Here is a 21,962-nt window from a genome sequence, read left to right as displayed (position 1 = left end):
CTCACCAAGCCATGCTATGGTGGTGTCCCATATACAAAGTGGAGGAAGATTGGCATAGATGTTAGCTCAGAGACAATCTTCCTCACCAAAAAAAAAAAAAAAAAAAGAAGCCTCATTGAATTTTGAAGTCAGGCCTGTCAGAAAGGAGCAGGGTGCCCTGCTAGTTCATAGTCCTTTTTAGGCAAAATTTTTTCATCAGCATATTCGGCAACACTACCTGTGAATCACCTCATTCCTCTCCCTATACACCCAAATGTCCTAGGGCATATGCATTAGTTTTCTATTGAAGACTGGGCAAACTTGACTGGATTCTTTGCTCAAGGTCTCACAAGGTAAAAGTCAAAATGTCCACTAAGCTGAGCTCTTATCCTGAGGATCTGGGAAGGAATCTGCTTCCAAGATCATTCAGGTTGCTGGTGGAATCAAGTTCCCTGCAGTTGTAGATCTGAGGTCCCTATTTCCTTGATGGCTGTTAGCCAGGGGTCACTCTCAGCTCCTCAAGGCTGCTCTCAGGCCCTTTCCATGTGGCCCCTTCCATCTTTAAAATGGCAATGGCCCATCAAATCCTCCCCCTGCTTTGAGTCTTTTTGACTTCTTCTGCCACCTGGAGAAAACTGTTTGCTTTTAAAAGTCTCTTGTGATTACCAGAGTAATCTCCCTATTTTAAGATAAATTGATTAGTAACCTTAATTACATCCGCAAAATCCCTTCAAAACAGTACCTAGATTAGTGTCTGACTGAATAACCAAGGATTGGGAATCTTGGGCAGCCCTCCTAAAATTCTGCCTACCACAGCATGGCTACAATCCCCTGAAAAGCTATCCCTTGAGGTCCTTAACACTTAAAGAATGTTGAGAAGCTATAGCCTCAGATTTCCCAGCCTCTTTCACAAGATGTTGGTATCCAAAAGCCTATATGTTCTTATACAAGGCAAGGGACTAAATCAGTCAAAATATTACTATCTGTCCTAGGGAATCCATCCTTCTGAAAAATTTCTATATAAACTACATAAAAAGCAAATACTAAAATCCCAACGGTAAGAATGCTACATTTGTTAACTATTCACACTGAGTTTATTTACCCAAATTTCTGTCTTTGTGGAGTTAATGATCTGTCTGGGAAAGTGGACCTGTAAATAACTAATTATAATTCAATGAGCTAAGTGTTATAATAGAGTTACATAAGGTTACACACTTCCTAGAATTGAAGACACCTTTGATTGTGGGATGTACCATCATATTTCAACATCTTTTGGGGTCATTAAGAATATCCTATCAAATGTATATATTTGAAAAAACTTGATGGACAATAGCATATATTTATCACTGGAATTACTTACTAACTTCTCTAAATCAAAGCGGGAGCCAAGCTTCTTATGAAGAGTCTAACTCTATTTGGATCCACTAACGATTCCTAAAGCGTGAATCTGTTATCAATTCTAGCTCTGAAAGTTCTCTGAACTTTTCTGAGAAATTAGTTAAATTCACACATCTGCAAGCAATGACAATTATGTTACTTTTCCATTACTTCTCTACCTGGTAGACGGCTAGTTTCTTTTTTTCTTTTTCTTTTTTTTTTTTTGAGGAAGATCAGCCCTAAGCTAACATCCATGCTAATCCTCCTCTTTTTGCTGAGGAAGACCGGCTCTGAGCTAACATCTATTGCCAATCCTCCTCCTTTCCCCCCTCCCCCCCAAAGCCCCAGTAGATAGTTGTATGTCGTAGTTGCACGTCCTTCTAGTTGCTGTATGTGGGACACGGCCTCAGCATGGCCATAGAAGCAGTGTGTCGGTGCGCGCCCGGGATCCGAACCCGGGCTGCCAGCAGTGGAGCACGCGCACTTAACTGCAAAGCCACGGGGCCGGCCCCGGCTAGTTTCTTTTAATACTGATTGTAAGACCTATCCTGATTTCAGAAGTTAAAATGTGAAAAAACTTGGGACTTCTTTTTGAAGACATGGTTTCTAAAGTGCTACTTGGAAATAAATGAGGAAGTGATTAATTTTGCCTGGGAGAGGAGATGACATTTGTGTTGGGTCTGGGAAGTTGACTAGGTTTTTCTCAAGGAAATAAGAGGCTAAAATGTATTTCACGCCAAAAGAAACCTCTATTATGGTTCTTATCTGAAGCTATCCTGTCAATATTGCTCCACTCCCCTGAGTCTGTATATTCCACGGTCATGAACCAATTCTATCTCCCAAAATGATCATTTAGCTCATTATTATGTCGTTTAACTTTTATTTATTTATTCATTTCATATTTACTAACATTATTCATACTTATACCTACTGACAAAATAGTATTTCTAGTAGCTCATTGTAAAAAACTTGGTAAATGCAAAGAAGCAAATAAACAAACAAATCCCACACAAATCCACTGTAATTCCACCACTGGAGAAACCACTGTTAATGTATTGGTGTATAGGCTTCAAGGCTTTTTTCTATTCATATGCACATCTATATCTATCTATATGTTTTTAAAGCAAAAATGGTATCATAATATGTTTATTAGTTCATAATTTGCTTTTTTTTCCACTTAACCATCATATTAGGAATATTGATCATTGTTTGCCTACCCAGCCTCCCATTGAAGGAAATAATGCCCAGCTCACAGTTTTCTATCCTTAATTGGCTGTATTTCCTGACCACAGCTAATTGAACTAAAGGATTGGCATCTGATCCAAGGGCAGCCCACTTGTGGGCATTCAGAAACATACACATGGGGTGAAGAGATGAGCTGGGCCAATCATATGCCACTGGGTTACGGGAATTGGGCAACTGAGATTATCCTCAAAGGAGCTGATGGTGTAAGGATGTCATGGCCCAAGGCCATGGCAAGCCAAATAGAAGCCAGAGTTGTGACGGAGCAGAAAATATTAGAATTGATGAAGCTGGTTGCCGAAGAGAGGAGGGTAAGAGCAGACCTGTGGAGAAGCAGATATACCCAGAGGGACAGAGCCCTGCCTTCAAGCTTCCGTTAGTCCTGTTTTTTCTTGCTCTAGTTCCAATCCATATATATCTTTATTAGAAATACCTCCCTTCCAGGCTTTTTTCCTCTAGAGGTAAAACAAGTGGGTCTCCATTCCTTGTAGCCAGGCAAGCCTGACCAGAACCACAAATCATCACTATTATGACTGTATAGCGTTCCATTGTGTGGAGGTGCCATCACTGATTTAAAAACCTAGTGGTGGGCTTTTAAGACATTTCCAATGTGCATCTTCATCACTAATTTTTGCACATTAAAAAATAATTTTGGGGGCTGGCCGGGTGGCGCAAGCGGTTAAGTGTGCACGCTCCGCTGCGGCTGCCCGGGGTTCGCCGGTTCAGATCCCAGGCGCACACCAAGGCACCACTTGTCAGGCCATGCTGTGGCGGTGTCCCATATAAAGTAGAGGAAGATGGGCATGGATGTTAGCCCAGGTCAGTCTTCCTCAGCAAAAAGAGGAGGATTGGCAGATGTTAGCTCAGGGCCAATCTTCCTCACACACACAAAAAATAATAATAATTTTGTTATGATATATTCTTTTAAAGAAGTGGAATTCTTTGAAAGATTGCTACATAAATGCTAAGTTGGACTTCAGAAAGATTGTATCAATTTACAGCCCAACCAGCAGTGCATGAGAGTGGTTGCTTTTTCAACCCTTTGCCAATAATATCAATTAAAACAAAACATTGCTACTCTGATAGGCAAGAAGTGGTAAGTGGCCAGTTATGATCTTAATGTTCATTTCTCTGAATCTTGTGTTTATTGACCAGGCACGTAGGCTTTGTCACTAGACAAACCTGGGTTTGAGTTCCAGCTCTGCCTCTTGCTGTGTGACCTCAGTTGAGTTAGTTCTCCATTTTCTCATCTGTAAATTGGAGATAATAACAGTTCTTACTCTGTAGGATTATTATGAGGCTCAGATGAGAAAATAAATACAAAACAGTCCAGTAACGCCTCAGTACATTTCAGTTATTATAGTTATGAAGTATGAATTAATTTGTGACCATCAGATAAAGCAATGTGAGCTATCTGAAACTCAATAGGATATTGATTTAAATACCTGTTAGAGGGCCGGCCCCGTGGCTTAGCAGTTAAGTGCTCGCGCTCCGGGCGCGCAGCGACGCACCGCTTCTCCGGCCATGGCCATGCTGAGGCCGAGTCCCACATACAGCAACTGGAAGGATGTGCAACTATGACGTACAACTATCTACTGGGGCTTTGGGGGAAAAATAAATAAATTAAAAAAATTATAAAAAAAAATACCTGTTAGAATTGTATGGTCCTAGGAATAAGAAAAAATGCAAGAGGCCAACAGGTTCATAATCTTTATCGTTAGAGAGAAAATACATTTACATGTTTGGATTCCATCCATTTACACAGGTCTTTAGAATTAAAATAAAAACACAATGTACATATCTTAAAAGCCAAGAAATATAAAATAAAATCAAAAGATAAACTGTGTAGGACTTGCAGATTTCTCAGAGTAGTTAGAGGATGAGGTAACGAGTTTTGAAGACCATGACATAATATAAAAAGGGGCTCAAAATGACAGTTGACGCAGTGAGAAGAATGGCTCTAAAAGTCTGTGCCTCCAGGACTTATGTCTGGTAGAAATGTCTGATCGAAAGTAATCTTAGTTAACTAGGTTGGAAACTGGCTTTCTTAGCAGCTCTGTGTCTTTCAACTCAGAGAAGCTTTAGAATTAAATACAGAAAGGCTTAATGGGGTAAAAACTGTGGGATTAATATGTTGGTGTTAAGAAGAAATATGTGCATATTTCACATTTCATGAACTTGCAATCTTTAAGAAATTTTGGCTTATTAGAGTGACAGCCTTATAATTCATTTTAAATGTATAATTGAGTTAGTTTTAGACTTAAGATTTTGAGTTGAAATCTTACTAAGTTTACACTTGGAACTGGGCTAAGAAAACTTTGGATTCATTATATTTGTACGTTTACTTGATTTATAAGGATTACTAAACTCTGAAAGGTTCTAGATTAGATAACTGAAGAAATTAAAAAGAAAATCTAAGATATTTTTATGGACATAATTTTAAATGTTTGAAGATGTTGGATTAACTAAGTTTGTGAATGGGACCAAAAATTATTCAAAGTTTCTGAAAAGTGGTAAAATATGCTAGACATAACTAGAATAAAATTTGTAAGCTGAACTTAAAAGCTTAAGAAAGAACTAACTTTTGAATTTGTTGTAAATTAAACCTTTGCCCATTTTTTAATGGGGGTGTTTTGTTCTTATGTTTTTAAGCAACTCACTTTAGTACTTTGAAGGAAGAGTGGATAAATTGAAAACAGCTAGAGCAAAAAGCCTGGAGTCAGGTTGTGAAGGGGCTTATTTGGCATGCTAAGGAACTTGGACCATAACCCGAAGGGAGTAATAGGAAAAAATATAAAAAGGAATAACACAACTGCGTTTGCACCTTAGAAAGAACATGCTGTTGACTGTGAGGAGCTAGTTGGCAGAACGGAGAATAGAGATAACGACAATCTGAACTGTGTAATCACAGTGGAGATAGAGACAAAAGCAAGACACTTCAGAAGCAATACCGATTGGATTTAGGGCACGAGGCAAGGAGACTGGCGTGTCCCGGCTGCGAACTGAGCACTTCTGTTAGTAGAGAATATAGCAGGAGCAGGGGCAGTTTCGACACGTTAAATTTGAAGTGTCTGCGGGATTCAGAGGTGAAAATGTCCATTACACAGCTGAAAATATTGAGTTAGGGCTTCTAGAGGGTCTGGTCTGGAGCTATATATATTTAGGGCTCTTCAGCAGTTCAAGGTGAGCACAGATCAAGTTACCAAGAGTGGGCAAAGAAGAGGACTGACCGAATTCTGCTGAATACCAACATTTTAGGGGCAGGCCACAAAGTGCAAGAGGAAGAGGCATCCCTAAAAGGGGCAAGGAATCCCCTAAAAAGAAGAACTTAACAGTGGCAGGAAATCCAAGGCAAGGAAGTTTGGACAAACACTGTTCTCCTGCTTTAGCACCCACTTCTCAAATACTTGGGGGGTGGAGGAGTCCAAATCTGGCGACTGCTGGCGAATCTAGGAGAGGACTGAAGCCAGACTGCCAGACTGTGAGGTCCCTTATGGCAGTTTGTGTCCTGCTTGTGTCCAGCAAGAACACGCTAGGGCACTTCAACAGACGCCTTCCTTGAGCTCTTTGGCGCAGAGGAATTTATATGGGCAGGCAGTGGAAGGGGAAGGCCCACGTTTTCTATTTCAAGCAACCGACACCGTTGGCCTTTTTGTCCGAGGCGCGGCCGGGGCGGCGGCCGGGGACGCAAAGGCTCCAGGGCAGGGGCGGACCTTCCCCACCAAGCGGAGCTCGTCGCACCTCGATTGGCAGCCGGGCTCCGCCTCCTTCCTTCCACCTCCCGGGACCGTGCGCGCGCAGGGCGGGGCCGGGCGGCTCTGCCCCGCCCCCTTCCGCCCGCTCCCGTCAGCGCGGCAGGGTGGGGCCGCTGGGGTGGGGCCTGCGGGTGGGGCGGTGGCGCGGGGCGGGGCCTCCGGGAGCAGGGCAGCCCGCGCACTCTGCAGCAGCTGCCGCCGCCGTCGCCCGCGCCTCCGAGGTCTCACCTCTTCCTCAGCAGACCCGGGCTCGGCCGCCATGTCCGCCGCGGACGAGGTTGACGGGCTGGGCGTGGCCCGGCCGCACTATGGCTGTAAGTGCGGGGCTCCGCGGCGCGGGGGTTTCGGGCCGGGCTCGCTGCCTCCGAGGTGCCCTTTCCCCGGGGAGTCGGCCAGCCGGGTGGGGCAGGGCGGCTGCGGGCCGCGCGGACCCGGAAGAGCCGGGCGGCGGGCGGCGGCGGGCTGGAGGGGTGGCGGGCGGCGAGGCCCCGGGCCCGCGCCCCCGGTCTCCGAGGCGGCGGGGAGGACCGGGCGCGGGGGCTGGAGGGCCCCACCCAGCGCCTCTCGCCTGCCGCTCGACCGAGATTGGGGAGCCGGCCCTGGGTGAGGTGGCAGGCGGACGCCGCAGGGCGTGTCCCGGGGCCGGGGAGCGGAGACGGGGCCTCTGCTCGGCCTCGTGGGAAGGTGCTGCCTGCGAGGTGGACCCGGCGTCCATACCTGCCCGGCCCCAGGCTAGCCGAGAGGTGTGGCCCTGGTCAAGTCACTTCAGCTTTCGTGGGCTTAGTTCCCTCGTCAGGATTTCAAAAAAAAAAAAAAAAACCCACCTCTGACTTCCTCATTTTCTGTTGCTGTCCCTAGGACATCATTGGATCAGGCGGCATAGTTACCAAAGGCGAGTCCTTTGGAGTCTTGAGGTTTTCAGTTTTATGTTCTGGGACTAATGTTCTGTTTTTAGGATAATTGCACTCAACAGTTATCTGTGAGGTCTTGTGTCACGTTTGTGAAATTAAACATGAGTAAGACTAGGCCCTGCCTTCAAAGAACGTTTTCATTAGAGAGACAAACAGGCGTACAACCTAATGCTAATAAGGTGTAGTGAAGATAAAAGATGCAGTGAACTAACTAGGCATAAACAGTACCCTGAGTGGGGGGAGGAGCGTGGGGAAGGCAGGAGGAACACAGGGAGTGACGTTCTGACGGAGCCTGTCTTCAAGGATGCTGTGTAAAGTTTGACAGGGCAGGGTGGGCCAGGAGACATGACGAAGAGAGAAGAGTATAAACTCTTCTAAGGCGTTGAAGAGTGGAAGGGTGCTGTGTGTGACAGGAACTGAGTGGTGTGGAGTGCACAGTGGTGGGAGGAAGAACAGGGAGAGGGAGGAGAGTTTCCAAAAATAGTTGGCGCTAAATTGGGAAAGGCCTTGAATGCCATCCCAAGGAGTTAGGAATTTATTCCATACGTTGGTGCTCATGAAGGAGGTTGATTGCAGAGGTTAAGCTCACAGGCTTTTGAGACACTGCCTGGGTTTGGATCCAGGCCCCATCATTTATTAGCTGTGGGGCTAAGATCACCCAGCCTCAGTTTTCTCATCTATAAAATGAGAGTGACAGTTACAGGCTAGTGAGGCTTCAATGAGAGAATGCATGTAAACTGCTTAGCCTTATTACTGCCACTTAGTTCTTAATGACTGCTGGCTTTGGTTGTTAATAAAAGAGGGAGATACCATGATCAGCTCTGTACTTAGAGCTAGTCTGGCAGATAGACGAGGACAAATTTGGGCCAAAATCTCAAGTCAGTATTTTTCAAGTTACACTGAATTTTAGTACATGTTCATATTACCATACTTTTTAAAAAAGGGTAAGATGAGTATAGTTGAAACCCCGTAATTCCTGTTTTAGGACAGTCATTGTTGTACACCTGGCTACCCACACATCCACAGGTTACCCTGAGTCTCTAGGTGACTAGCAGGAATTTGATGCTGTGGCATTCTTTTATCGCTTGGGAAGGTTACAGATTCTTATGTTTACATTCTTTCTTTCATGTTTTAGCTGTCCTGGATAATGAGAGACTCACGGCAGAGGAGATGGATGAAAGGAGACGTCAGAATGTGGCTTATGAGTACCTTTGTCATTTGGAAGAAGCAAAGAGGTAAAGATTGGCTGGCTGGAGAGAAGACTGGGAGAAGGGAGCTGATATGGTGTGAACACAGATAAAGATCTCTTTGAATGTGTTGTAGGTGTGACTGTGGGAGGCTGGTAGTTTGAAGGAATAAGTATAGTTAGGGTATTTATTCATGGGAGCAAGTAGCCTTGATAGCAGTTTATCGTGAAACATTGATGGGCACTTACATATACTGAAAAATTTCCAGATTTGTGTTGTTCAGTTTCATGCTTATGATGCGTGTTTTGGGCACTGCCAGTTGTAGGGAAGAAATAGCGTTTTTAGTGTTTGAAATTCTTGGCCTTTATGTTTCACTGGTTTCTCACTGGTTTTGATTTATATGAATTGGGTCCATTCTCCCCTGGGTAATGCTCTGGGTATAGGTCCTCTATTTGGCAATGTTAAAAGACGGTTTACCAAAGGCAGCATCCTCTGCATTCTTTGTGAAGTGAATGTACAGCTGCTGTTTTCTGATACTCCCAGACCTTGTGGTCTTATTGTTAGAGTGTCAATTTGCTATCAGTGGTTCATTTCTTTTGTTCTGGTGCTTGTGTTCCTTTGCAAGGTCCCAGGGTAGATAGATGTAATTACAGATCATTTATCCTATAAGTGAGCTTTGGTGGAAAAGGCCAGCAAGGGCTAATCAAGGGTATTGGTGATCAAAGTCTACTGAAAATCAAGGATGTTTCAAATGGTGCTAATAAACAAGAGTGTTTTGGTAATTCTGAAGATCTTAAAACGCTACAGGAAAGTCCAGAGAACAAAACAACAAACATCCATGTATTCCAGAACTAACAACTGTTAGCCCTTCAGATCTTTCCCTTTCCTCTTAAAAGACATGGAGTCCTTTTTGTGCCTCTCTCTGGTCCCAGTCTCCTCCTTCCCATCCTTGGGCCTACCACTAACATGCATTTGGTGTGTCTTCTTGATTCCAGGCTTCTTTTCTGAGCTTAAAGCCCTTCCATTAGACTGGGGAAGGGGGACTGGGATTAGTGATGATTTAGGTGGGGAGAATGATAATAACACTTGTTTTTGTAAATGGAAGGTTAGACAGCAGGAGGTGAATATGTTATTAGAAAAGGGGATGTTTCTCATACAAAGTTTGTAAGGCTCCCGTGTATAAAAATACTAAGTCCTCTGATACTTGCATTGTGGATTAGATCTAGTTTTGGAAGGTCATAGAATTTGAAAGCTGCAGCTGGTATGAGAGACTGTCCTGTGCTCTGTGAAGCCTTGATGTCCCTGTTGAGGTGACCTAGGGATGAGAGGGAAGAGGCCCAACTTGCCTTCCTTCCCCCATCTAATGCAGTTCTGCTTTTGTTTTAATATTGAGTTTCCATAGTAAAATTCCCTTTTTGCAGAGGATGTCTTGGCTAACACCCCCTTGCTGCCACTGATCTGATTCAACTGTCTCATTTCAGTGAGGAAACTGAGGCCTGAGTTCTCATAGTTTACTTGTAGTTTTTTTAATTGAAGAATATTTTCATCATTTTATTCAGCAGTTCTTAACCAGATGTGTGCATTAGAATCACCTGGGGAAACTTTAAGAAAAATACCGATATCTGGGCCTTACCACCGAGATTCTGGTTCGGTAGATCAGGGCTGGAAGGTCCAGATACCTGTATATTTTAAATGCTTCCAGTGGTTGTGATGCCACACACACACACAGCCACCCGCCCACCGGCCCCCCTGCCCAAGGGGAGAAACAAGATTTAAAGCATTTTTAGAACCCTGCCTTATGCTGGGTTATTCGAGCCTGAACAGAGTGGTGCTCTTCATCACATTTCCTTCTTCCAGTGCTGCACTAGCAAGGCTCTTCATTTCCATCTGCTCCAGAGCATATTCTTTTCTGTCAGATGTTTTTTTTTTTTTTTCTTTTTTCTTTTTCTTTTTCTTTGTGAGGAAGATCAGCCCTGAGCTAACATCCATGCTAATCCTCCTCTTTTTGCTGAGGAAGACCGGCCCTGAGCTAACATCTATTGCCAATCCTCCTCCTTTTTCTCCCCAAAGCCCCAGTAGATAGTTGCATGTCATAGCTGCACATCCTTCTAGTTGCTGTATGTGGGACGTGGCCCCAGCATGGCCAGAGAAGCAGTGCGTCGGTGCATGCCTGGGCTCCGAACCCGGGCCCCGAACCCGGGCCGCCAGTAGCATGCACTTAACCGCTAAGTCATGGGGCCGGCCCTGTCAGGTGTTTTTTCCAGAATAGAAAAGTATCCCATTTTCTTTAGAACCCATCCAGGGGGCCATGATCCCCTGGGGTGTTTTTGTTGGGTGCTTTTACATACTTAGGGAAGCGACTAAGGCAGCAAGACAGTTGTGATCATCTTTATTTTTTATGCTTTGGGTTATAAGAGAGGGCATAATAGTGGCATATTGCCCTGGTACACTCTGCCCATTGGCCTGCATTGTGGAAATGTGCCCTGTTTACTTCATGGAGGCAATCATATAAACTGAATGTGGTGATTTTTTTTGTTTAAAGCTTTGATTAGAATATCAACTTTGGAAGCACCTATTTAAGTTTTACAGCTAGAGAGAGCTAGGAAAAGAAGCCTAGGAATGTCATGCTGAGAAAAGAAGACTGGGATTCCTACGGGTCACCTAATGTGGCTGCTGCCACCCCTAAAAAGTGTTTGAGGTACACCACAGACAAATCCCATGCTCTGCCATGTTCGCTGGGGCTTCAGCTCCCAGTTGTGTCTCCTACTCTGGTGAGCTGGACTGTACTTTGTATGCTGCTGGGGCCCCTCTTTCCCCTCTAGTACAAGCCCAATTTGCCTCTTTGGATTGGTCCCATCCTGTTTCCTTTATAACCTCCACCCCTCCCAAGTTGGAGGAGCCCCAAGGTCTGGAATTTACACCCATTCCAAGGCCAGGAAGAAAGATCAGAGAGATCCAAGGGAGAAAAGTTTCCCCTCTTTAGTTCTATTTATACTACTGCCACTCATCCCGCTGGAAGCTCCACCTTATAGTACAGTGGCCCCATTGTGTATCCTAGGGCACTCCATTTTCTCCTGTACCTGTTACAGCTCTTTCATGGGAAGAGGAGAATGTGTAGAGAGTGAATATGAATGTGTGGAGACAGTGAGTGTAAGTAAGAGTGTGTGTAGATTCATGAGAGTGTGTTATAGTTACGGGTTTGTGTTTCCCCAAAAGGTTAAGAGGGAAAATTTAGGAGTGATTCCATAAAGTGTGCAGGGAGTGGTTGGGAAATAGAAAATACAGAGATTCTGCTTTTCTCTATTGCTTAGAGAGTAGCTTCAATATGGGAATTAAGTTATTGTTCTAATGAAATATCATCTAAGGATTCAGGACTTTTTGTTAGGGCTGCAGAGCAGACCAAGGATTTATAGAGGGAGACATCTTAAATTACATATTTATGCTTAAATGTGGGATTATTTTTATCCTTTTGCCTGTTCTGATTGGGCTTTACATTTGTTTTGGCTAAAGAGCAGCCATATAGTAGAACAGCATTTTCGCTCAGTTGAAGGAGGTGAGATTTAAATATGTGAGGTGCTCAGGTCTTGGACAGGAGGAAGTAACAAAGAGAAAGATCAGAAAGTTCAGGTGAAAAGAAGCAAGAAGATCACGTATCAGGCAGGGCAGAACAGGGTAGGCTGCAGGTGAGGAGAATGTAGGAGTAGTATTTGGAAACTGGAGAAAATTGTTAGGTTAAAACTTCTGTTAGGTTAAAGGTCACAGGAAGAAGATTAATTCCAGCACTCTCTGAGTCTGACAATTTAGGATTCCTTCTTTCAGAGGTTTGCTGGTATGCCCTTTTGAGCCTATCATAGGCCACCTTCCTCCTGTTAGTGTCCATACGCCAGCTCAGGGGGCAGGGCACACCTCCCTTATGGAAGGGAAGGTAAGGGCTGTGGCTGGTTGGAGACTGTCAGAAACTACACGGAGTTAACAAGAGCGTAGCACTAAATGGAGGCACTTTACCTTTTGTAATTTAGGGGAATTAAAAAAGTATCTTGGAAAGATATCAGTTCTTGAGAACAAATTCTCTTTTGTGTATATGTCTTTGTTGTTGGCATCAAACATTTTCCAGGATGGGCCCTTCAGATCTCCTCTAAGTGGAATAAGAATTCCAGTAACATCTGGTTATATCCAGGCTGGCACACTGTGATCATGAAAACAGACGTTAAAGACAAAGAGGCAAGAAAATAAAATGGATAGGTGAGGTGACTAGGAAGAATAGCTTGCCCACCAGCTTCTAGAATTCTCAAATGGAGGAATACCACTTAAAGATTGAGGGTGATCATTTTTAGGAGGTTGATCCAAGCTCTCCTTTTACAGATGAGAAAACTAATTTGTGATGAGACCCAGTATGATTAAGGTCCCACATAGAATGGCACGTTGGAACTACAAGTTGGATGCATTCACGTATTCATAATTATCGGGGGGAGGTATGGGGTGGGATTTATTCTTAACTCTTAAAATGGTAAGGTAAAGGAAAACCTCAACTATTCTCTTTTCTGAAATTTACTCTAATACAGCTGCCTTGGACAGATTCCATGGTGAGAAGTGGGTTGCATTTAAAAGCGTATTTGTTCAAATGTTTCAAACTGAGTGCTTTTTCACATAGTTATAATGTTACAAATGGGAGGATTAGTTCCTAGTATGGCCACAAAAAGCTTTTTCCTACTTTTTACCCTTTGTGTAGCAGAGACAGCAAAATTTATAATTAGGAAACGTGGAGAATAATCTTCTATATATTAGGCAGTCAACTAGTTAGTAGCTAGTAGCTATCGTTATTACTAAGAAAAGTCATATGACTATAATCTCATAATACTTATAATTAAATAAAACAAATTTGGAAAGTCTGAATAAAACATCTTTGAAAATCTTGACTGTTGAGATATGCGAAGTGAAAAGAATGAGGACTTTCAGTTTTGGCAGGTGTGAGTTCTGATTCTGGTTTGCAAGTTGCTTAACCTCGGAGAGTGAGCCTGAATTTGTACTTCGCAGAATGGAGATACTCTGCATCTTATGGAGTTGCTGAGAGGTTTAAGTGTCTGGTGCAATGTCTGAAATACAGTAGACACTCAATAAATGTATTCTTTATCCTGGTCCTTGGGGCAAAAGCAGATTTAATATGAAGATGATGAGCTGTTTAACTTTTCTGGGAACTTTCAATGTTCTAAAGGTTGGTAGCCTTAGCTTTTTCACTTCAGACTTCAGCTTTTGTCTGCAAGGAAACACGAGGAACAGAGGATACCTCTAGGGAGTAGAATGAAGGTAGAGGATGTGAGAAGACTTTTCCTTTTTATTTAATGCCCTTCTGTATATTTAAAATGCTTTTTACAATGATCATGAATTTTATAATAAAGAAAAAAAGGGATCAAGAAAAAGGAAGAACTAAGTACATAATTTTTAGATAGTTGTAATCACAAATTTAGATTTTTTAATTGCTGTGTTGTCATCTTAATTACTATTTTCAATGGTTATGTAGTGTTCATAATTTATTTAGACTTATTCCAGTTTAAAGTTGTATTGCTTTGATTGCTGAAAAGGCTAAACGTTTTCCCATGTGTTCGTTTACCAATTTTATTTAATTATGCAAATTGTTGATTATGTTTGTCTATCTCCTAGGGTCATGATATTAGCTTTTGTGAGCTCTCTTAATATGGACAACTTTTGGTCATGTTTGCTACAAACATTTTTCCTTTCATTTGTTTTTTCACTGTACAGAAGTTTAAAATTTTATTCAGTTTGTGTTAATCTTTCTCTTCGTAATTTCTTCTATCAATTCAAAGCCTAGATAAGCTTAATTTCTCAAAGCCTTGCTACAATTTTAAGTTTTATGTTCTATTAGCTTTTCTATTATTTAGTGATTTAAATGTTTTTAAGAATCTAAGTCTTTAAATCTCATGGTGTTTCTAAATTATTCTGATATCATTTAAAAACAATCTTTTTACTACCTATTAGCAATTGATATCTACTTTGTCAAATATTAAATTACATATAGTTCTATTTCTAGACTTTTTATTCTGTTATGGTAAACTATATTTCATTTTTCTTGAGAAAATGTGTGTGACTTCATTTTCTTGTACTTATTATTGAGAGAGAACATCTGAAGCTAGCTTGATTTTAGCTCCATGGCAAGTAACTTTTTTCTTTACACTTTTTCATGATTTGAAACTTGTAAAATTTGTTTCTTAAAATTTCCCTAAGTTATGTATTAAAGTTGATATTGGCTTAGTAATTTTGCCTATAATGTGGAGACTCTTCTTGATTTGTAATACCTTTTTCATTTGTTTATTTTAGCTCTAGAAACTTATTATACCTTTAATAATTGGTTCGGATTCATTAATTCTGTCTTAGGGGTGCCTCTTGGTAGGTTAAATGTTAAATGTGCACAGTCTGTTTTATGGCTTTTTTTCACTTTGTTTGTTAATATTAAGTCAGCATTCTAGATATGTGTCTCATATATCTTCTGTTTCACTAACTTCATTTTCTGCCTTCTTGATTTTTTTCCTAGGTTCTATTAATGGTAGTTACTTTGTCCTATTGCAGCTTTCATTTTGGTCTATTAACTCCTTTTCCCTCTCTACTCTTGTTAGTAGATTAAAAGTCTCTGATTAGTTCATAAAGAATAGTGTGACACATATAGGATCCTTTTCAGGTGGAAAAAAGGAACTTGTAGCCAAGAGAGTTGGGTTAAATACTTTACCAATTCCTCTTATTTTTAGTAAGTCTTGGAGTGGATGTGACCACAGGAAACCAGTGTTAACCGGCCTGCTGGGTTGTCCACCAGTCAAGGTTGGGAAAGTCTGATTGGGTTAAGTGGACCATTAGTTTGGCCTAATTTGGCATATGTTTCTTCTGGTCTTAGAGATCAGAGTAAAATGGTTGGCCTAACTTGGCATATGTTTCTTCTGGTCTTAGAGATCAGAGTAACAGTTGTGTTTATATTTTTAATGTTCCCAATGAAAAAGTAGTGAAAATATATTTGAGGGCCTAAGTTGGCATGTTCTAGGAATTTAATTTTCTGGCTTTGCACGGTGACCTGTTTGATTACTGTGTAATTCCTTCTGCTTCACAGTTTAGCAATTTGGGGGTACCTGTTGGTAGCAAGACCTGTATTTAACATTTTTAAGCCATGTGGTATTTGATGGACTCTTGGTTATTTCCAATTGGGGTTGCTAAATAAACTCCTTCACAGGAAGTATTCGTGTAAGAAAGTGCTGGTAAGCAAAGTGAGACCATCCGGAAGTGATTCATACGGCTGGGGCTGTTTGTTAATTTGGGACTTGGTTGCCTAGAGACCATATCTTTGAGCAGGCTAAGTGAAGTGCCACTTGAATGCAGAGGTCCCGTTGCCTACCTGATCAAAGTGGAACTCTGCTGCCGGATTTGTCTTTTGGGACAGAGCTCCTGGTAATCTGATTGATCCCTGTGCTTTAACAGGTGTGTGAGTCAAAAAATTTTAAACATGTAAATGAAAGATCTGGTTAATGGTTTATTTTGAAAAGAAAGTTTACTTGCTTAAGTTTGGATGTTTTTTAAAAAAATTTTTTCTTATAATTGTATGTTGGGAAGAATTTGTTATTTTTCGATAAGGCATTTTGTTCTAGAAACTTCATTACTTCAGATACCTCTACAGCTAAAAGGAAGCAACAAACAAACAAACAAACAACGACCCAAAACAAAAAACCCAATCCTGCAGTTTGCAAGCACATCATGATATAAAATATTTCCTATCTGCCCCAAGGTCCGTGTGCTCCTTCTCCCCCTCTTCATCATTGTCATCCTCAGTACCATTTACTGAGCACTTATTATGTGCTAGGCACTTTATATGCATTATTTAATTAGCTATTCTTGAAGTCCCAGGAGGTGTTATTCTTATCTCCATTTAACAGAAAAGAAAGCAAAGCTCAGAGAGGTTGACTCACCAGTCTAGTCAGTGGTAGATCCAGATTTCAGGTTTGGCCAGGACTCTGAGGCCTTTGCTCTTACCTACAGGGTCAGTCTGCCACTGCAGTCAGTACTACTTCTGCTTCTGAAAGTAATAATGACAGCAACAATAACTACCAGGAATTAAGCAGAATGATGATGTACTTACAACATTACAGTGTAACAGGCATTATTTTTCTTTTAAAGAGGGAAAAAATGAGTTAGTATCACTTGTCTCAAGGTCACATAACTATCTGTCAAATTCAAGCCCAGGTCTCTGTGACACTTCGACAGGCACTGAAAGGGCAACATTTAAGACCAACATTAAGTCAGCTAGTTCCCAGAGACATTAATTAAGTAATTAATTGGGCAAGGGAATGTGAGCTGTTTCCTGCCTCTTGTTGCAGAGTCTCTTTCCCTTGCCACTCTGACCATGTGAGGGCAGTTCTCTGATTTGTCTCATGTATTTTTGTGTCTAAGTAGATTGTTGGACTCTGTCTTAAACCTCTTGTATTCCCTGCAGAGCTAAAGATAGTAATAGATAGTCATAGGTAGCTGTTAACTGTTGATTGGTGAAAGATTTGTGCATACATGCTTACAAGAAATATAGTAAACATAAAATGTAAGTTAAGTGATTTTTTTAGATGTCTAGAAACATGATAACTGGTCTGTGATAAATGTGTATATTTAACTTTTTTGACCTAACTCCTGTGCTCCAAGAAGGTTTCCCTTGAAGTGGAAGTGGATGCAGTAGAGGTTATACAGTTATATACAGTGACTGGGGAGGCTAGAGAGTTCCTGATTGGTTTTCTTCTTCTTAACCTGGTATCTGCTTTTGATTCAGTTTAGAAAGGCATTTCTTCTTCCAATTGCTTGTCTTTTAAACAGTGACCTCATGCAGACAGGAGTGGCGAATTGGATTGGAAATTGCCTTGGATCGTTTGGCAAGAACTGTATTTTTTGGTGTTGTGGGTGGAGGAAGGGCCTGTCTCCAGGCCTCTACTTCTTTACTCAGAATACCTTCCTGTTGACTCACTGGAAAACATAACGAAAAGCAGAAGGAGCTTGGAGAGGCAGCTGCCAGCCCAGGGCTTGGCTTCTGTTGGGGTAGATGTTTGGAGACTGAGAGAATGGTGGCTTTAAGAAAAATTGTGAGACTTTTGTAGAAGGAAATACTGTTGTGATAGATATTTATCCATAGGGCAGAAAGTATTTTGCTAGGGATTATTAATTAGCAACATAAACAACTAAAAATATTTTCTTGAATAGGGTTAATTAGTGTTCGTAAAAACTGAAGCAGAAGGAACTGCAATATAAAAAGAGGGAATGGGGCAAAATTAGAAAAGGAAAAATTGAAAAGAAGAAGAAAAAAACCTATGATCATTAAAGCTAGAAAAATGATATAAAAATAAAATTTAAATAAAGTCTCACAACATAACAGATCGTTTTATTATAAATAACATATACATCCCAGATGACCTTTAAAACAGCCAAAAGGAAACAAAAGTTACTTACTACTTACATGACTGTTATAACAAGATGCCTTTCTGCCCTGGAGACATATTGCTATGTCATTAGTTTGGACAATACTTCTTAATCATTGATAGTTTGAAAAAGTATTGCTTGACAATGACTTGACTTTGGGAGTTTTCCTTTAAAAACTTGAGAATTCCCACAAAATATTTTTTAGGCAGGTTTGGTCTTAATTTTTTTAATTAAAACTTTTTAAAATCTTTAGAAAATAGATAATACATGGACGTGATATTTAATTCAGAGGCGGGCTGGCCCCGTGGCTTAGCGGTTAAGTGTGCGCACTCCGCCACTGGCGGCCCGGGTTCGGATCCCGGGTGCGCACCCACACACCGCTTGTCCGGCCGTGCTGAGGCGGCGTCCCACATACAGCAGCTAGAAGGCTGTGCAACTATGACATACAACTATCTACTGGAGCTTTGGGGAGAAAAAGGGAAAAAAAGGAGGATTGGCAGTAGATGTTAGCATAGGGCCGGTCTTCCTCAGCAAAAAGAGGAGAATTGGCATGGATGTTAGCTCAGGGCTGATCTTCCTCACCAAAAAAAAAAAAAAAAAAAAAAAATCTGTCTCCTTAGTCCTGTTTCCCAGGCCCCCAGTTTTCCCCAGATGGAACAACTGTTATGACTTTGTATCCTTCAGAGATGTTCTATGCATATAAAGAAATTTTAAAAACTTATTTCCTTGTTTAGAAGTGATAGCACACTATACATTCTGCTTTGTGTCTTGTAACTCATTCCATATGAATACATTCGAGTGCCTCATTTTTTTCTTCACACTTGCATAGTTTTTCAGTGTGTGGATTTAACCTATCAATGGATATTTTCCCCTCAGCTTTTGCTATTATAAATAGTGTTGTAGTTAGCAACTTTGTATGTATGCCATCTTGTACTTGTGAGTATTCTTGCCAGTTAAATTTCTAAAAGTGGGATTTCCTAAAAAGGAATATGTACATTTAGTGTTGATAATATCATCAGTTTGTTCTCTGGAGGTTGTACCAGTTTACATGTCCATCAGTAATATATGAGAGGGCTGCTTTCCCCATAATTTCACCAACCTGGAGTATCATAATTTTTTTTTAATATTTGTGAATTTTATAGGTGAAAACAGTATTTCATTGTAGTTTCATTTTCAAATTATCTAATTCTGCATGAAGCTAAGCGGCTTTACATATGTTTAAAAGCCATTGTATTTCCTTTTCTGTCAGCTGTTTTGGCAGAATCCTTTGCTCATTTTTCTATCGAGTTACTGGTCTTATTGATTTGTAAGAGCTCTTTACTTATTGAGGAGATTGACCCTTTGAATGCTATATATGTAGTAAATATTCCAGTTTGTCCTTTAACTTTTGACTTTAAGGTGTTTAAAATAATTTAGAATTTTAAACCTTATTTGATTTTATTAATCTTTTATTTTTAGCTTTTGGGCTTTATGTCATTTTTAAAGAGTCCTTATCTATAATGAGATTATACAAAAACATTCCCCCATGGTTTCTTCTAGTACTTTTAGAATGTAAAAAGCTTTGGCATTTAACCCTTTAATCCATTTGGAATTTATTTTGGTGTGAGGAATGAGGTAGAGATCCTGCTTTATTGTTTTCTCTAGATGATATCTGGATAATATCTTAAATATTGAGCATCAGCAATGGCTCTCTTATGAAATGTGCTCTGGAGTTTACCATACTGTGAATTGAGATCTTAATTTTTTTCAGAACAAAGCAGCTTCAACTGTTGCGATTTTGGAAACATATGGCTTAAATATCCTTTTAGAGAAATTTGCTAGAATTTTCCAGAGTGCTTTCTAGCAAGTTGTATTGTGATGTTAAAAAGATAGATAGTGTGTAATGAAATTGGCATTGAGAAAACAGGTTTTGGATTAACAGCTTTGACATACATATTATGAAAAAATGAGTAGACTTGCCAAACGTAATTTCTTCTTTGTGTTAAAGGAGAATGCAGTCTGGGATTTGAAAACTGTGTGGCTAACTTTCTATGTCACTGTGTTTTTTGAAGTGTATTCTATTAATGAGTGCTGTGACATTAAGGAAGAAAGAGTTTAGTGGTCAGATAAATTTCAGAAATACTGGATTAAACCAAGTTAAACAGGTTATTTAACTGGTAGATTACTTATACTCTTCATCACGGGCTGTAAATTCTGAATTTCCCAGGGAGAGGATAGTGCAAGCAATATTCCTCAAACCTAGTTTATTATCAGACTCTTCTCATAGATGATCATCTTTCTTAGAACAACTAGTGTTCCAGGGTATACTGGTTTGGGAAACGCTTTTCTCTATCAGAATAATGGATTTGAGGGACTATTTCAAGTAAGAATTTGGGACATGTTCATAGTCAATTCTCAGTTGTTTTATGTTTTATCTACAGTTTCTTTCCCTTCTCCATTGAGTTCTCATGTTATTGGTTTATAGAGCTTAAATTAAAGCCATTATTGATTGTACTAATGGGTAGGTTTAATTGTTGTCAGTGATCTTAAGGCACTGTGAAGAACAGGAGTGTGGTTTTTACAAATAGGGGAGTGCAAATGTACTAATTATTAAAAAGGAAAAGAAGGTATCACAAATTATAGTCTAGTGAACTAGTCTCTGGCAAAATTCCGTAGCTTGTTGTCAAATAGATGGCTTATGAGCACTTAGTAAGATAAGAACTGATGTTTAGGAGTCAGCCAGGACTCCCTGAGAAAAGCCCTGTCACATTAACATCATTTCCTTTTGGACAGGGTCACCAGATTGGTGAATCAGAGAAGCCCAGTAATGTCTAGATTTCAGTAAGGCATTTGGAAGTATGTCTTGTGATACTTTTGCAGACAAGTTGGATAAATGTGGACTAGATTGTAATGTAATTAAGGTTTGTAGCCAGTTGAATAAACCATTTTCAAAAAGAGCTGCTAGAGGGGGAGTGACTGCTTAATGGGTGTGGGGTTTCTTTTTGGGTGGTGAAAAATTTCTGGAATTAGATAGTCATGGTGGTTGCACAACATTGTGAATATACTAAAAACCACTAAATTGCATTTTTTAAAATGGTTAAAAAATGGTGAATTTGTTATATGAATTTATCTCAATAAAAAAGAGAACTGCTAGGTGTTCAAAGAGAGCTCTTTCAGGTATGTTACATGTAAAACTTTTTTATTGGGACTTATAAATGCATCAGCGATATATTAATCAAATACATTAATTTGACTTGTTGCTGGGGGGATGGTTAATATACTACATAAGAAGTTCTGCTTTCAGAATACCTTGAATTTAATGATGGGATTTAATAGTGATAAATGTGATGTCCTACATTGGTGTTCAAAAAATGGAGTGTCTAGGTAGAGGATAGAGAGAGAAGTAGCATTAGTGGGAATAGCATTAGTGAGAAAATAAAATGAAACAAACCTGAGATGTTTATTAACTCATTAATAGAAATATGGTATGTACAGCAAAGGAAGAGATGGTTCCGTTGTCCTGTGTACTGATCAGAGGCTACCTGAAGTTGGTCTTCCGTTCTGAAGGCCATACTTTAAGAGGGACCTTGATAGTCTAGAGCAGGGATGGTAGATATGTGGTGGGATTCTTTCACATCCACAGCAAGCATTGCTGATAGATCAGAATCCTTTTCAACAGAGAACCTGAAGAACCAGTCCTAATCAGTGGGTGTTGGTCCACTAGTTGAGACTTGGTTATTGCCCCAGGACTAGAGCATGTGGGATGAGCATGACTAGGATGACAAAGGGTCCATAAATTATGATATCTGAGAAATAATTGAAAGGACTGAGATTATTTAGCATGGAAACAAGATTTAGAGGGAATATAGATACACAGAATCTCAGAAGTTCAGTCTGTCATCCAGTATAGGAAGTCATTCAACTGTTAATATTTTTGCCTACGTTATTAAAAAATTCCTGAGAAATGGAAGAGAGGTTCAGTTTATCATGTGTGGTACCAGAGGAACAGAACTAGGCAATGGAAATCTGCAAAATATGAGGAAGAACTTGATAACAATAAAAAATTTCCAAAAAAATTCCCAAAA

At 40.5% G+C, this 21,962-nt stretch overlaps 1 protein-coding gene across 1 annotated transcript in view; it reads left to right on the top strand.

Annotated features, from left to right (window-relative positions):
- The first annotated feature begins 6,554 nt into the window (after positions 1-6,554).
- Positions 6,555-21,962, top strand: part of IQGAP1 (IQ motif containing GTPase activating protein 1) — a 92,252-nt gene continuing 76,844 nt past the window's right edge. The window contains exons 1-2 of the mRNA XM_058542505.1: positions 6,555-6,667; positions 8,400-8,499. Coding sequence (XP_058398488.1) covers positions 6,613-6,667; positions 8,400-8,499 — 155 coding nt within the window. The 5' untranslated portion in view covers positions 6,555-6,612. The remainder of the gene's footprint in view (positions 6,668-8,399; positions 8,500-21,962) is intronic.

The sequence above is a fragment of the Diceros bicornis genome, chromosome 5 (assembly GCF_020826845.1).
Source record: "Diceros bicornis minor isolate mBicDic1 chromosome 5, mDicBic1.mat.cur, whole genome shotgun sequence".
In the NCBI taxonomy this organism is placed as follows: domain Eukaryota; kingdom Metazoa; phylum Chordata; class Mammalia; order Perissodactyla; family Rhinocerotidae; genus Diceros; species Diceros bicornis.
The sequence above is the reverse complement of the archived record's forward strand: the minus strand, read 5'-3'. Positions and strand labels throughout refer to the sequence as shown.